Source organism: Sinocyclocheilus rhinocerous, unplaced genomic scaffold (assembly GCF_001515625.1).
Source record: "Sinocyclocheilus rhinocerous isolate Xijiao unplaced genomic scaffold, SAMN03320098_v1.1 scaffold1609, whole genome shotgun sequence".
NCBI lineage: Eukaryota > Metazoa > Chordata > Actinopteri > Cypriniformes > Cyprinidae > Sinocyclocheilus > Sinocyclocheilus rhinocerous.
Window position 1 is genome coordinate 603,573 of NW_015633539.1, and position 16,857 is coordinate 620,429.

General features: G+C 35.3%; 1 protein-coding gene across 3 annotated transcripts in view; it reads left to right on the forward strand.

Annotated features, from left to right (window-relative positions):
* LOC107744329 (CAP-Gly domain-containing linker protein 2-like) overlaps window positions 1-16,857 on the forward strand; it is a 43,960-nt gene that overhangs the window by 16,644 nt on the left and 10,459 nt on the right. For 2 of the 3 annotated variants that reach the window (XM_016557908.1, XM_016557909.1), the window contains exons 4-8: window positions 6,995-7,119; window positions 13,278-13,491; window positions 13,739-13,936; window positions 14,088-14,191; window positions 15,374-15,434. In XM_016557908.1, coding sequence (XP_016413394.1) covers window positions 6,995-7,119; window positions 13,278-13,491; window positions 13,739-13,936; window positions 14,088-14,191; window positions 15,374-15,434 — 702 coding nt within the window. Of the gene's footprint in view, window positions 1-6,994; window positions 7,120-13,277; window positions 13,492-13,738; window positions 13,937-14,087; window positions 14,192-15,373; window positions 15,435-15,966; window positions 16,072-16,857 lie in introns of all 3 variants that reach the window. The other variant, XM_016557906.1, reaches the window with a different exon arrangement.

Here is a 16,857-nt window from a genome sequence, read left to right on the forward strand (position 1 = left end):
AAAGGCGGGGCATAGAGGAGAAACAATAATGTACAGTATGTGGAAAATAATGTGTTTTTTTAACCTTAAACCGCATAAACACATTTCATTACACCAAATACACAAAATAATGTTCTTTTTAGCAACATCATATGACCCCTTTAATGAAGAGTCTAATGAAAGAGGTTTTGTTAGTAAAATCTCTGTTAATAAATTTTTTTTATATATTCAGTGATTCAAAATTGACTGGAGACTGGAGCGCTGTATAGGATTTCATGGTTGTGGAAATAGTCCATCTTGTTAGTATCTGGTGATGTGTAGCTAGATTCAACCTCTCTGTGTTTTCTCTACAACCTTTTGCAGACAGAGCTACAGTACCATTTTAACACCATTTGCATGCTGGTATATTATTGTGAAATCATTGATTTCAGATTAGCCTGTCCTTAAAAGTCTTGTAAAAAGCATTTATTTTTATTTTTATCTGGCTGTGAACGACTATTGTGTGGCTTTCCTTGTGTTAGATAATAGATGCTGCCCAATAGCTGTCTGCTTCACCATACAGTTGATTGGCTGTGGGTCAAATTGCTTTCCATTTAGTATAGCGCAGTCCTAAAGCTTTTTAGGCAGTCAATATTCTTAAATCAGATGGGATTATTGCTCCATAAACCATCAGCCATTGATCTCAGCTATCTACTTGACTGTCTGCTTCAATCCTGACTGACACCTGATTGGTTTGTTTAGTGATGAATGCATGGGATGAAACCCACTTAGACACACATAGACACAGACACACAGTGTTTTTTTTTCTATTACAACTGACAGATTAGCCTAAAATTAAATTTCAATGTTTATTGTGTGAAAATTATCTCTTTTTTTTTTTTTACACAAATTACCACTGCCCCTCTGGGGCTAATTTACTGCATTTTTGTTGAGCAGAGTGACGAGTCGAAGTTATTGACTGTGGCGATCAAACATCCACCACAGATGCTGTCGATAGAGCTTCAGTTGAATTTAATCTAGTATATTCCTGAACTCAAATCCTTTCAGATGACCCTGTAGAACTGTGCACAAAAATGTTTAGCATGTTGTATGACATATAGATTTTATATATAATTTCGACATGCACATATCTGTTTAGTGGTATTCCAGCTTACAGTATAACTGAACTGCATTAGAAAGATGTCAGGTCCCTGTTGTTTCCTCCTACAACTGGTATCTTATTACCATGACTGTGCTGTAGTGCATGAAGGACCTCTCAAAATCAGTGCTTTTCCATTGTTTGCTCTCTCAAGACTTGCACATGCACGTGTGAAAACGATGCTCATATATCAGCAATATATGAGCCAAGGACCAGGATTCGACAGACCACTGTGACATTGCCTTGTAGCACTTTCACCTCGTAGCTCCTCCAGCAGGGCAAAACACAAAACACTCAACTTCCTCTACATGTGATCAAAATCATTCCAAAGCTTTAGGCTCTATATGCACCATTTTCAATAATTTAAAAAACGAAATAATAAATAAATAAAAAAAAGCTTTTTTTATTTGCTGTAATAAAGGTTTTTGTATCTGTAACAGGGCTCCAGACTGGGCCTAAAATGGTCTGATTTGCGATCAAATATTTTAATTTGCAAGTAATATTTTTTGCTGAGATTGTCACAGGCGACAACATAAATTTACACTTTATTATGTAGAAATTTGTTATGTGAGGAGTAGCCTGTCACATCATTCATTGTGTTGATGTAATTAAATGAGATACGGCACACACAAGTTTTCGGTTTGTGCACCAAAATACGTACAAAGAAAGCAAAGCATAGCTTTCCGCATCAGAAAAACATGCCAGTCCTCATCTCTGTCTAGTATCAACGCTGATGGCACACGCCTGCTGAGATCATCTTTTCATGTCGATCAGTGAACACCCAAGTAAAAGTGCAGAAAGACAACTTCAAATTCAAAGAGCTTGCATGACTTGAGGATGATTGTCACACACAGAAACTGTTTTTGTGACTTTTGTTCCAAAGCAGGCTGAGAAATAAGAATCATTTCAAGAGAGAAACTCTGAGAAAACACGACAATAGACAAAAGCATAAAAATACTTGTGATCGCAAAAAGTGCTACACAAAAAACACTGTTGGCATGTGCAGTGTCTAGTCCATGAAAAAAAGAATGGAAGGAGCTAAGAGTTTATAGGTTGCAAAATATTTTAAAAATGTAAAATGTTCATTCAAGTTCATTCTTATTTGGCACTTAAAAAATATGTGGTGCCTATTTTGGTGCCTTAAAATTATTTGGCACCTGTGCATCTATTTTGTAGGATTTTGCAAATCCTATTGTGAACGATTTATCCATGTTTATGTTTCATTTTTATTATTCTATTTTTGGACCTTGTAATTAAATCAAAATTGTAATGCTCTCTGGTGATGTATCCCTGACATCTGTAATTGTTTTGTCCACATAAACCTTTTTCAAATTGACTGCAAGCTTGCATTAAGATTTGTCTTCATTCAGTTAACAACCAATGAACTGAACAAAGCACCCACCCTGCTTAATAATTAGTTATATCACCCAGACTTTTTGTCACTTTTTATTCAGAGATAACACCTTGTAATTGAATACTTCTCTACTATATAGTATGCAAAAACAGCACGCCAAAGGAGTAATATGTCCAAATACACAGTATTTGAAAGACAGTAGGCGAAAAGTACCCGGATAACCTAATTTGTGTCAAGATTATGTCAAGTGTGCATTTGATGAACACTTGTTACACGTACCCATTCGAGAGTTGTGAATGGTGAGAAAATGGCGCAAATGACGATATAATTCACATAACGATGCTGTTATAGTACGTCTGGATTGCTTTCGTACTACATCCATTCATACTGTATACAACTGCCTTTAATGGTCACGAAGTTAGTTTTTATCAAATGTAGTACCTACTCTGGCAGTGTGTGATTTCGGAAGCAGTCTTGCTTTCTGAGAAAATGATCAAAATTAAGTGAGTTTATACAAGAACAAATATCTGTCAGTGAGCTGTGAAAACATGTTTTTCATTTGAATTAAGATTATTTTTCTAAGCCATAATCATAAACTCATTAACGCACTTTATTTTGATCATTTTCTCAAAAAATAAGACTTGTTATCGTATGTCATTTTGCTTTTCAATACATCTTGATTTAAGAATCTTTAGACATTTGCTCTGAAAAAAACAAGACAAAATTACAAAATAAGAACAGCACTTCCCTGCAATGTGGTCAGAAGGTACAGTAAAAGTTATTTCCATATTCTATATCTATCTGTCTATCTGTCTGTCTGTCTGTCTAGATCTTCTCTCACCCAGAAGGACTGTTAGAGGATAGCAGCTCAAAACCACATTGCTCTTAAGTGACTTGGAAGGTTTTGCCTTTGATATGGTGTTTGATATGGTGTTTGATATGGTGTTTGATATGTTTTTACCCTCGTAAATTGCTGCTGTTTTGGTTTGGGACGCCAACCATTCCTACATGAAAAAACAGCAGTGAGATGACATGATAAAGTAAATATTGCACATCTGGAACGTTCCCTCAGGAATGTTTGTATTATCACCTTATCCACACTGGAGCGTACTATGGCTCATCTGCCACGTCAGTTGCACACACACAGACTCACTTACTGGCAGAAGGATGTGATGCGCCTGTCTGAATATATTCTCTTCCGGATGCTCTCCTTTCTAATGCCAAACCACAGATGTTTCTGGAGCAGAATGTCTCGCAGTGCTTAGAACACCACCTGATGAAAACATTAACGCCTCTACTTCAGTTTTAAACGTTTGTTGAGGCCATTTGATCTGTGTTTTTTAGAAGATTGACAAGGTCCCTCAAACTGACAGCAGGAAAAAGGAATTTTGCCTTTGACATGAATTAATGCAGATTTTTAGGGCTCTCGTGTAAGTAAGGAAATTGTAAGTAATTTTATTGTTCTGGTTCTGATTCCGATTACATTTTCAATTTTCAATTACATTAATACTTTTTAGAGACCAAAAACCAAGAGTACTTTTTCAGAAATTATACACTTTAAAGAATATAGTTTATTGTGAACCGTATGTAAAGTTTTTGAACACTGGCATGTTATTTACAATTAAATTAAATGTTATAGTTTAAATTTCTATTAAATCCAATTAGACACATTTTAGAGAGCTTTTTTGACCCTCTGAAGTACATCTTAAGTACATCTTCATTTGTAATTCCAAAATAACCTCTGTTGTCTTTCTGAAATATGGTTAAAGTAAGCTGCCAACTGTACTGACAAGCATTTATGGTAAACTTAAACTTTAATGTCATCTCTTTTGAAACTTGTGTTTTATGTATTTAAATACATTTGCAATTACACATTTGTAATGATAAAGTTGCAATTTAGCACATTTAAATATATATTAACTATAAATGTAATATCAAATAACACACTACAGTTAAAATTATAATCAAAGACTTTGCTTTTGTATGTTAGAAGTGTACTTATTTTTACAGCACAACAAAATATTCTTAAAACTATTATTTAAAATGTACTTTAAAATAAAACCTTGAATTTGGCTTTATTACAAGTTGCACTTTTTAAATGTACACTTTAAAAAAAATGTGTAATGAGAGTGAACTCTCTTAAAGTACATTTAAGTACTATTTTGTTATTATTATTTACAAGTACAGTTTTTAAATATACTTTTAATATTTGAAGTACAAGTGCACATTCAATTATTAGGCACACTTCTATTTCTTAAAGGTTTTACAGAGCTAGGCTTTTAATTATTGACATACAATGTTGTCCAAGTGGTCCACACTGCAGCTTATGGCCAAGAACCTCCCACTTAGGATGAGACTGTATAACCAACATTTTGTTTTTGCATGTCATTTAGGGGCAGATAAATCTGAAGTCAGTCATACTATAATAATAGAATGATAGTGGTGGAGGGAAAAGCTCAAATAATGACATAGTAGTCACTGCAATTAGTTGTACAAACAGCGACATAGAGAATGGTTAAAATGTATGCAGAACTTTTGTTTCCAGGTGGACCGGTTAAAAACTGACCTCCAGTGGTGCTTAGAGGCCAGCCAATCAAATTGGAACCGCATAATTTCATTCAACATTTGCAATTCTTGTCTGCAATATGCATCAGACAGTCAGTGAACAGACTGTGGGCGGTACGTGGGGTGTGCTGTCTGAGCTGAGACTAGGCTTTTCGCAAACTGACAGCAGCTGCAAATAAGCAGTTTGGCTTTTCATTCCATTTGAGTAGAGTCAGATTAAAACGTAAATGTTGACATGACTGTAGGGCAAACATGTAAGCATGTGTTTATGCATTTATGGTCCACTGTTTACATATCTCCTCCTTCACACTCTCTGGTAAAGGCTAAACCTCAGACCCTCATGAAAAACGGTCTGTGTATGTCTTTGGCTGGGAGGTATGATTGTAGATGTGTGTAGTTTTGTTTCAAAGCAATTCATAGTAGACATTCTTTTGATCCTTAACCAAGAGGGTATGACTTTCATTAATTCTTTCTTTTATCTGTTGCTATTCCTTTAGTTATTGCAGTCATTAGATAATGGCTCTCAGATGTGGAATTGAGCCAAAGGATGGATGATTTCCTGTTTTTTCATGTTATGTTTTGCTGTATCATATGACTAAGCATTGCTAGAAACCATTCGAGTGTAAGGCTGGTTGATAAGGAAGAGTAAAAACGATTTCTTTGTAAAAACGTGCCCCAAGGTTCTGTACTAGGCCCATTTGAATTCTTCTTCTTTGTTCATTTTAGGGCATAATGTAAAATTAAATGTTAATAAAATGTGAAATTGTGAAGTTTAATCAATGAATGATTGACAAAAACAGAACATCACAAAACAAATGCATTTTGATGCATTCAAATGATGATATTGTTTTAGAGAGGGTTTATTTACTGCTGAAAGGACAACATATCGGTCATTGGCTATTTTTGGATCAGTTGCACTTGAGATGACGAGATTTTCAATCTTTGTGTAGTGTATTGTTTGGCCAGAATAGTTTATTAATTCAAATACTGCAATATCAAACCATGAGTTTTAGTCTTTCTGCTCTCAGTCTAAATTTATGTCAAACAGGTTTTTCTATTTCTGAGCAAAGCAAAGAAGAATTCAAATGGGTTTATGTCACGAAAACTGTCAGTAAATGTCCCAATCATGTATAATAATGTCTGAATTGCTTTCAAAGAAACAATTTTAAGGAGAAAGGTCAGCAAATCTCAGATTGTAACTTTGAAACCCTGTTACCTTGAGAGTCTTATTCAGTTTACATTTCTGTATGTTCTGCATAATTGATCAGAAAAGCTTTGAATGTGACTTGCTTGGAACCAGAGACTTTTCTTACACTCTTTTGTTGTGGCAATTGCGATTGTGTGTATATGAAAGAGGGAGATTTTTTTTTTTAAGCAATATGAATGCATGCTTCTGATGCACACAGAATGTGTATACACTTCTTTGTTTCTAAAGGACACAATATGCTTTCTTATGTGTAGTAGCTGTGCCATCACTAATGAATAGGCTGTGACCTCCTTTTTTCCCCAGTGCTGGGTTGATGAATGTAGGCCAGTTCAACCAGCACAACAGTCATTCCCAGTTATATCTCAGCACCAGCTGGCAGATTTTACTACACTACACTGCACTGCTGACATTCAGTGGGACCAGCTCTATTTTCCTAGACGTTAATTTTTTTAGACAGACATTCATTAGTGATAGATATATTTGGCCATTTTAAGAGTATCATCATGAGTTGAAAGAGAAATATATTCAATTGTAGTTATTTTTTATGTAAGTAATGTAAAATAAATATAAAATATATAATTAATTTAATATAATTCTCATATGGTGTGTAATTTATTAGAATAAAACTAATAATTGTTTTAAATTTTTTTTTGCCTTTTTCAGTTGAGTGTTTCATTATACTGTTATCACAATAAACCATGTGTCCATGTTATCACTATGTACCTCTGAACTTCCTCTGCTCTCTCCTTAGGTTGGCGGAACTAAAACAGGAGTAGTGCGTTATGTGGGAGAGACTGACTTTGCCAAGGGTGAGTGGTGTGGAGTGGAGCTGGACGAACCGTTAGGGAAAAACGATGGAGCTGTAGCTGGAACCAGGTACATCAGTAGTCTTCTGCTAACATGTCCTGTCTTTAGCAACACCCTCAATGGCCTTCAGTATTAAGAGGTCTCATTGTTTCATGCCTTTTTAAAAGAGTTTTAAAGTCTGTTTAATATGTTAATAAATATCAGTTGTAGTGTGAATTTCTGTACACAGAAAAGGGTTCTTCAGCTTGTAACAACAGCAGGACCCTTTTTGGTGCTAAATAGAGCCTTTTTTATAGGGTTCCATAAAGAACCATGCTTTGAAAATGCTATATAGGACCTTAATGGTGTTATAATTAACCTTTTTAATGATAGTTTATTTTGATTATTATTATTATATTTGGTAACACTTTAGTATAGGGACCAATTCACCCTATTTACTAGTTGCTTATTAGCATGCATATTACTAGCATGTTGGCTGTTTATTAGTACTTATAAAGCAAATATTGATGTATTATTCTGCATGACCATATTCTACATCCTTAATCCAATACCTAAACTTAACAACTACCTTGCTAACTATTAATAAGCAGTAATTAGGAGTTTATTGAGACAAAAGTCGTAGTTAATAGTTAGTTAATAGTGAGAAGAGAACTGGACTTAAAATAAAGTGTGACTGTATATTTATATAATTAATATTAGTATTATTAATATTATTTGTATTATTTATTAATATTGTTTTTTCTATTACTCTATCTGCCTGGTCTTATAATATCTTGTAGCCTCTATTAGGGTTTTATATAAAAACAACCACAACAACAGCACGTTGTGTCAATTAGGTACTTTTTTTTTAATAACGTGAAATTATAGCAATGAAGACCAAGTTACAGTAAAATATCCTATTTTCACAATCCTCAATGATGCCTTTAAGTCCATCATTATGTGTGTTTTGGTGTGATTGAGTGGCAGTTTCTCCTACAGATGATGAGGTTGTGGGATGTGATGCATCTGAAATACACAATTGAGTTTAGAGTTACAATGTGTCTCTTTCCATTGGTTTATGTAAAAACAGTTATTTATGAAAGCCAAAAGTAGTATATGAGCGCTTCACAATGTTAAAAGGAAAAAAGTAATATAAAGTCATGGGATAGCTGTGGCTGGGTATGTTTATGCATAAGTACAAGTAATAAATTTGAGAAAATCTAACAATATGGACCATAAATTCAATATCTTTGTTACTTACTTAGTGGTGAAGAGGAGAGAAGTATCCTTAACTGAACAGAGCTGCTCACACATGTTCTGTTAAACTAAAAAAGAGAAAAAGACATTGGTAGGAAACTAGTTACAATTTGACAGTTAAAAATTATAGACATTTTAAGAAAGAAATCATTTACCTGTTGAGAGTGTGTTGACTGTGTAGATGGACGGCTGAACTCCAGAAAATAAGTAATGAGCCATCTTTTTTTAGAGTGGGGCCTCTATTAGGTATTTACATTAAAACAACAGTAACAACAAAAAGTTGTATGAATTAGGTACTTTTTTATTGACGTGAAATTGTAGCAAAAATGTCAGTGCTCTTAACAAGTTTTCAGCTGAATACATTTATAAATGACAACTGACTTCGAACATGAATAAATACATAAAAGAAGTAAAACAAAATAAAAACAAAAAAATAGATGCGATGAAGACCAAGTTCCAGTAAAATATCTTCACAATCCTCAATCTTAGATTTGTAAATATTTTGTACTGTTTTCCACATAATGTTATCAAGATTTTTACATAAAAAAACATGCTATTTTCTGTCCTGTTTTGACCCCCCTCATCAGAACGATCTGTATGAATAGGCGTGGCGGATTGTAGACTCGGAAGTAAACGCCCACCGCTATGATTGACTAACAGTTGTGTATGTTTGACAGCCTACATCCTGCTGTGATTTAGGTTAAAAACGCACAAATACACAAATCAAACCATCTGTAATAACTAGGGATGTTCTTTTTAACCGTTTAACCGGTTAACCGACCATAAGCATTTTGACTGATTAATACATTCAGTTAAAAGGTTTAAAAAGTCATTTAATTATTTATTTTTTTCAGTAATTGATCAAAATATTTAAAAATGTTTGCTGCATGGTTAAAATACGTTACGCGTATAAAAAACATTGTTTTTTAGGGGGGAAAAAAACATAAGTCGCGTATAAGTCACATTTTTTATTTCATTCAGAACTAGGCCTAATGCCGACACGAAATGTTTACAAACATTATAATTAGTGGTCGACCGATATATCGCCAAGGCCGATATATCTGACAGCGGCAGCGCCTGAGCATACAGTGCTCCCTCTTGTTCGCTGTCATCATTAACAGTTCTGTCTAGTACGGATAGAAGTCTAATTATCAGATAGAATGGTTAAACAAAGGAATTAAAATGTATACAAAAAGTATTATAACGATTGCTTTTATATTATTAGTAATAGAAAGGCAAACATTATAATACTTTCTTGTTTGCCGTCAGCATTCAGCAAATACGCATTTATATAATTTAAACAAATCTTTGAATGACTAATGAATATTTAATTTTTACAAAGCTTGCAAGCTTAGTCGGATCCAGTTGTGACATCTTGTGAAGTGTGCATTTGTATCCTGCATGATCGCGTGTTCTCTGTGTGACGGTCGATCCGTGCTAATTGAATACGGACAGGTGGAGAGTTCAGCTACACTGGAGGCGCGTGATCGACAAACTTTAAACTCATGATTTCAAATTATGCTGCGCTTTATGCATTTGCCCACTGCCATATTCATGTTATTTCCACTGTGTGCTGTATGTAAAATGAGTGTTACCTTGGCTTTATTTGAAAAATTCGTTATATAGCCTAGCTTTATTATGTTATTCTCCGCTCGCAGAAGCGCTACAGGTGCGTGATGTGAAATGAAGACCATGTGAATCCTCATGTTCTGTTGTTTGCTGTTTTTTGCGCATGTAAAATTAATCCCCGGGAAACAAATGTTAGTATTTCTTAACGGGTCACAGACACTTATCCTTTCTAATTTAATTCAATTCTAATTTAAAATAATCTTGTCGGTTAATGGTTAACAATCGGTTAACAAGCGTCGGTTGTCGGTTTGGAAAAATAACCGAAATGAACATCCCTAGTAATAACAAAGCAATAGTGACCACATAATAAAAACAGTTACACTTGTGTGGTGCGACATTACTGTGGGACCATATATATATGGCACAGCATTGTCTTTTATTTTCAATCTTTCTGAAAATCCTGCGTCGAATTGTGCTTTGTTTATAAACACAGTAAAATGAACTAAACAAAGGACCAAGTTCTTACGGACGTGGTCTGGATCTTCATTAAAAAAGTTCATCCACTCTTAGGTTTGCCTTTATTTGTGTACATTCCCAATAAAAACAAATCTTTGTGCTTTTGTAAAACAAGCCTAAAGAAAAGTAGGATGCCGCTTTCTGCCGTCTTGTTTCCTTTCGCGCAGCACAAAAATGAACCGAAGCTCTGCAGGCTACTTGTTGCACAGTTTTTCTTTAATTTTCTTATTTTATTAGTAAAAATATGTTTCTCGTATAGGCCCATTTATTCGTTATATATATATATATTAGAGGTCGACCGATATTGGATTTTACCGATACCGATTGTTAGTTTGGACCACCCTGACCGATACAGATTAATCAACCGATAGTTTTTAAAATAGATCCTGAACGAAAACTAAAATCGTGCTTTATTATTTTAAACAAACACTCCTTTTATTTTCAATCTTTCTGAAAATCCTGCGTCGAATTGTGCTTTGTTTATAAACACAGTAAAATGAACTAAACAAAGGACCAAGTTCTTACGGACGTGGTCTGGATCTTCATTAAAAAAGTTCATCCACTCTTTCCTAATGTTAGGATCAGAAGGAAGGCAATGCAAAGACTTGGCACTGTACAGTGTCTTGTTGTCTTCGGAGCCATCTTTATCGTTTGATTTCTGCATAGACCTGCGTTCGTCTCTCGTTATTTACACTACATGCGCGAATCAGTGGGCGGGGCTAAACAGGCAGTGCTGTAGAAGCAGGCGTTGATCATCTTCTGTGGAGGCAGTGTTTAACCACACTATTACGTCATAAAGTGCCACATTCCACAACCTGTTGTTTTGGCAGATTGACTTCAATATAAGCTGTTTTCAGACTAACAAGAAAGTCTTGAGTTTGAAACTTACAGGATGTTTTTATAGTACAATGACCTCTTATATGTCAAAAGGTCAAGGGAATTTTGATTTCTCAGTTCATGACCCCTTTAAGTCCATCATTTTGGTGTGATTGAGTGGCAGTTTCTCTCTGCAGATGAGGTTGTGGAATGTGATGCATCTGAAATACATAACTGAGTTTAGAGTTACAGTATGTCTATTTGTTTATGTAAAAGCAATTATATTCACGAAGGCCAAAAGTAGCAAAAATGGATAGTTTGTGAGCCCTTCACAATCTTAAAAGTAAAAGGTGATATAAAGTCATGGAATAGCGTTAATGTTTTTTTGTGACTGGGTGTGTTTATGCATAAACCCAAGTAATAATAAAAAAAAAAATTCTAACAATATTTATTATAAGTTATTATATATAATTTGTTACTTAGTGGAGAAGAGGAGAGACGTTCCTACAGCTTAACAGAGCTGCTCACACTTGTGACCAAAAAACTAAGAGAAAATAACATTTTCAGTTTGGAAACCAGTTACAATTTTAAAGTTAAATTTGTATTTAAATTTAAGAAAGAAATCATTTACCTGTTGAGAGTGTGTTGACAGTCAGTGTAGTTGGATCACTGAGCTCCAGAAAATCAGTAATGAGCTGTTTTGACAGTTACAGATTTGAAAAAAAAACAAAAACACGAAAGGGCGGGAATAAAGAGCCCTAAACTTTAACACAAAGAACCATTTTAGCATGAAATAGAACCGTTACTACATGTAAAGAACTTTTAAAAAACTATCTTTTTTTAGAGTGTACAACATGGAATCAAAATTGACACTTGTTGATTTTTTTTAATACATCCTGGTCTTATTCAGCAATTAATCAGTGCATGTTATTCCTGTTTTGATCAACATCTAATAACTTGAATAGATATCTAATAAACATCTACTAAATAACTGCATTCAGATATTTAATGTTTACCGTTCCCAATCCAAACAATTCCTGATGGACAAACGCCCACCCTACATAATTTTTGAGGTAAATAATGTCACATTACTAAAGTAAAAGGGATTGTAAACGCATTTTCATGTTGACTTTTAGTGGTAAAATACAGGCCAAGTAATTTGGACATGTAATGATTCACATGCTGAGCCAAGGTTAAACCTCTGCTGTCTTTTCAGTGAAGAACTGGAATGGTTGAGTTCCAAACAAGAATAAGCAGCTTCATGGATACTCATTAATTGTTGACATTTGGTCCAAGGCCAGATTTAGTAGATTATGTTGTTTGTTTTTATAATGAGAGCTTGACATCAGGCTGGACATCTGCCTGTGTTCAGTTCAGATGATAAGAAAAGAAACGTTTACTAAGAGACAACAGTTATTACAACAGAACTTTATTACACTACCATTCAAAAGTTTTGAAAGAGCTTCTATTCTTACCAAGACTGCATTTATGTATTTACAGTAAAAACAGTAATATTATGAAATAGTGTTATAATTACAGTAACTGTTTTAACTATATTAAAATGTACTATTTTAATATAGAGTTTAAAATGTAATTTATTGGCAAAGCTGAATTGTCAGCAGTCATTACTACAGTCTTCAGTGTCACATGATCCCTCGGAAATCATTCTAATATGCTGATTTGGTGCTCAAGAAACATTTCTTTATATTATCTCATTTGAAAATGGTTGTACTGCTTAATATTTTTGTAAAAACTGCAATGCATTTTTTTTCTTACTGATATCTTACTGGTAGTGCATATGTTGACATTGTAATGTTAATTCCAGCTCATACGCATGATTTATTTTTCTCATCTAGTTCTTGATTTATTATATTATCATATAAATTAACAATCTCTGCATTACAGGTAAAAGGCAGATTCTTCTCTCTAAAAGAAACACTCTGAAATCCTAATATAAATTCCAATAATTCCAAATAATGTTAGAGTAATCTCAATCACAAACAATATAGCGAGATCCGTTTTTGCATTTCTTACAGTTCATCACTGAACTATTTCCTCCTTCACTTCCTTATTCTCTCGGTCTCTCTTAGATATTTCCAGTGCCCGCCTAAGTTTGGCCTCTTTGCTCCAATTCACAAGGTGATCCGCATTGGCTTCCCATCCACCAGTCCAGCTAAAGCCAAGAAGAGCAAGCGTATGGCAATGGGTGTGTCATCTCTGGCTCACAGCCCCTCCAGCTCCTCCATCAGCTCTGTCAGCTCTGTGGCCTCCAGCGTGGGGGGGCGACCCAGTCGCACTGGCCTGGTAAGAGATGTTAAAATGCCAAGAAAGAAAGTGCCAATGCAAATCATATCTTATGTTGACATTTTGCAACGTTGCTTCCTGATGTGACTGTTAAAGGGGCCATAATGTGTTTTATCACTTTATTTTTTCCCCTGGTGTAGATAAATTCAATTTTTTTCTCCTGATAAGAGCCATTTAACAATTTAATGTGTAATCATTGTGCAGATTTGAATTCAGTAGTCTCATTTCATTTCACTGTTTCTGGCAGCTGACAGAGACGTCGTCGAGGTATGCGCGGAAGATCTCGGGGACCACGGCTCTGCAGGAAGCCCTGAAGGAGAAACAGCAGCACATAGAGCAGCTCCTGGCCGAGAGAGACCTGGAGCGGGCCGAGTTCGCCAAGGCAACCAGCCATATCTGCGAAGTGGAAAAAGAGCTGACGGCACTGAAGGCCCGACATCTGCAGGTGTGACTCACACATATAAACACAACACTAACTGTATATGTGCATTCCATTTTCTACATTTACTCACAAATACAAACTTACACACTCCATTTAACACTACATTCAGATTAATTTATGTACAACAATGACCTTTTCTCATTATCTCATTCAGTATGCAACAGAGGCAGAGAGCAACCTACAGCAAGTCCGAGCCCTGCTGGCAAGCACACAGAAAGACAAAATGGAACTGGCCAATCAGCTTGAAGAAGAGAGAAGGTACATATGAAAAAGTAATGAAAAAGTTTTAACGCATAAATAAAGTGCTTATAGAAAAGCAGGGGAGAGTGGGGCCATAGAGTGATCCAGTGACGGGTACCTATTTTATTTTTAAAATAAATTATTAATAAATAAAAAAATCCTAATGGACAATCACAGAAAAAGGTCATTCATTGTCAATGTCAGTGTTACAGCCAGGGAAAGGTGAAATAGTGGTTGGTTTTCATAATATTTCACGCACTCACCACACAGTTTTTGGGAAAAATTCTAATCTAAAAATTGGCCATAAATTATGTACATGATTTTATAATTTGGTAATTTACCTGCCATGTAGAAAGTTTATTTTGATTTGTTGTAGCACAAAAAATGCTCACTTTTCTCTTAATCACAGCCAGCAGTATATGATGAGATATATAATTGTGTATCATTTGCTAGATTAACAGGGACAGCTTATCTTACTGTGATGCCTCACTGCTTTAACAACTTCTCCTTCTCAAAGCCCTGGAGGAGCTACAGTGTAAGACTGTCTGATGCTTCTAGTTAGTCTCGCTGTAAAAATGCTACAGTAAACAGCACTGTAAAAAAATTGTTAATGGTACATGCCCTTAGTCTGTGAGGTGAAGCACTGTAATAGATCTGATGAAACATTGCATGCAATTTTACAGTAAAATACTGCTGAAGGTGCAGTTTTTGGAAGTGAAAAAGAAGTGGTCGTAAAAAAACATGAATCAACATTCTCTGAATCCTCTATGTGATAGCTCACACTTGATGGTTTGTCATTAAAGTAACTGTTTCTTGATGCTGATGACGGATCATGTCTGTGTGCACAGAGGTATGCAAATACATTTGTAGGCAGGACAGCCTATCATAGCCCTCGGACCGAGGAATATGATTGGACGAACATTTTATGGTCCTATGAACCACAGAATCGGTCGAGTCGGACTATATATATATATATATATATATATACACTGTCATTGTTGACAAATACCTGGAAATAGTGTGTTTCTACAGTTATATTTGGTAATTAAACACTTCTGTTTTTGTGTGATCCTGCATTCATGTCAATAGGCCTCAGTATAAAGTCCAAAACTGCTGTCTATGTAGTATCTACCAAAGAAACAAACAAAAAAGTAAATGAGGAATTCCCTGACACCTGGTGGTCATTATGTGTTACGGCAGGAAGGTGGAAGATCTTCAGTTCAGAGTTGAGGAAGAGTCCATTACCAAAGGAGACCTGGAGGTATCTGCTTTTTTTTTTTTTTACTACTTTACTACATTTTTACTACTTTACTGGGAGATAAGGTGTACTTTTTTCAATTTTGAGGATTGCTATGAAGATAACAGAAGAAAATTGATACCATCAATGAATGATAGTATTGGTTCATTTAGAATGTCTTTCCAAACATCTTCAGTCCACCAAAAAATAAAAAGTGTTATGAATATTAGACATGATCTATAACCTTATGACATTCCTACATACAGTACACACTGTACTTAAACAGCCTAATTTTCATTTGCAAAAAATTTAATATAATATCTACTCTGACTAAATCTGTTTAAATGTATGTAAATGTATCAAATATGTCTCCGTTTATCCAGCCCTATACTGTCATGCCGAATGTGAGAACATACTCTGTCCTGCCTTTAAACGTCTTCACACTTTGGTATTATGATTGGTGAATAGCTAAGACCTGTTAATCTTTTTCTGTGCTACCTATGTATGTCTCTTTTTCTCGTGTCTTTCCATTTCCCCCCTCTCTTTCTCACTGTAGACTCAGACCAAACTGGAGCATGCCCGTATTCGGCAGCTCGAGCAGTGTCTGCATTTGGAAAAGTCCAAAGCAGAGCGGCTTCAGAAAGAGTTAGAGGAAAAGATGGTAAACATGCAGGGAGATGAAACACCCCAGCCTGTAGCCATCTCTCCCATTGCCATGTTTCTGTCCCTTTGTTAGAGCCCGTGTTTATGGGTCTCCAATGCTTGCGCTTGATTGGCCAGGCCTGGGATCTCCATCATTCACCTAAAGCTCCCATATATACTCATTTGATCTGAAGTGTTTGTAATTTGTGCAACTGATTAGATATGTTTAATGCCACTAATTTTTTAAACTAGGGTAGTTGATCAAAAAAGATCAGATATTTCAGATTTATTTCAATTTCACCCATTTTTTGCATTTACAATGTTGATTTAATTGGAATTTACTCCAGCTCTGAAACTCCAAAGTCACGTGTGTTGGAGATCTTTGCCTGTCTCTGTGGGGCAGCATTGCTCCTGTTAGTCAGGAATTGCTTTCACCTTTCATTTGCAAAATATTTTTTCATGTCTGTCTTCTCTTGTTCTCTAAGCATCTGCCTGAGACCCTCAGGTTGGAGTTGAGGAGTTATCTTCTCGGCAGTGATCTCATTTCCCCACATCAGCCTTCGTATTATGTTTTAGATGCTGAAATACAGCCTCCAACCTTTGAAAGGGTTGCGAAACAAACCCCCTCTGACACATCTACACTGTATTTCTAGCCCTTATTTTTCTATAATTAGAGGTAGTTGCTAAGGCATCACAGTTAATATTGGTCAGGCATATTATTCCTCTTCTGCACTTAAATCATCCTGTACATTTTGTGCAACACCTTTATCTTGTGTTCTACCCATAGACTGTATAAAAACATGGA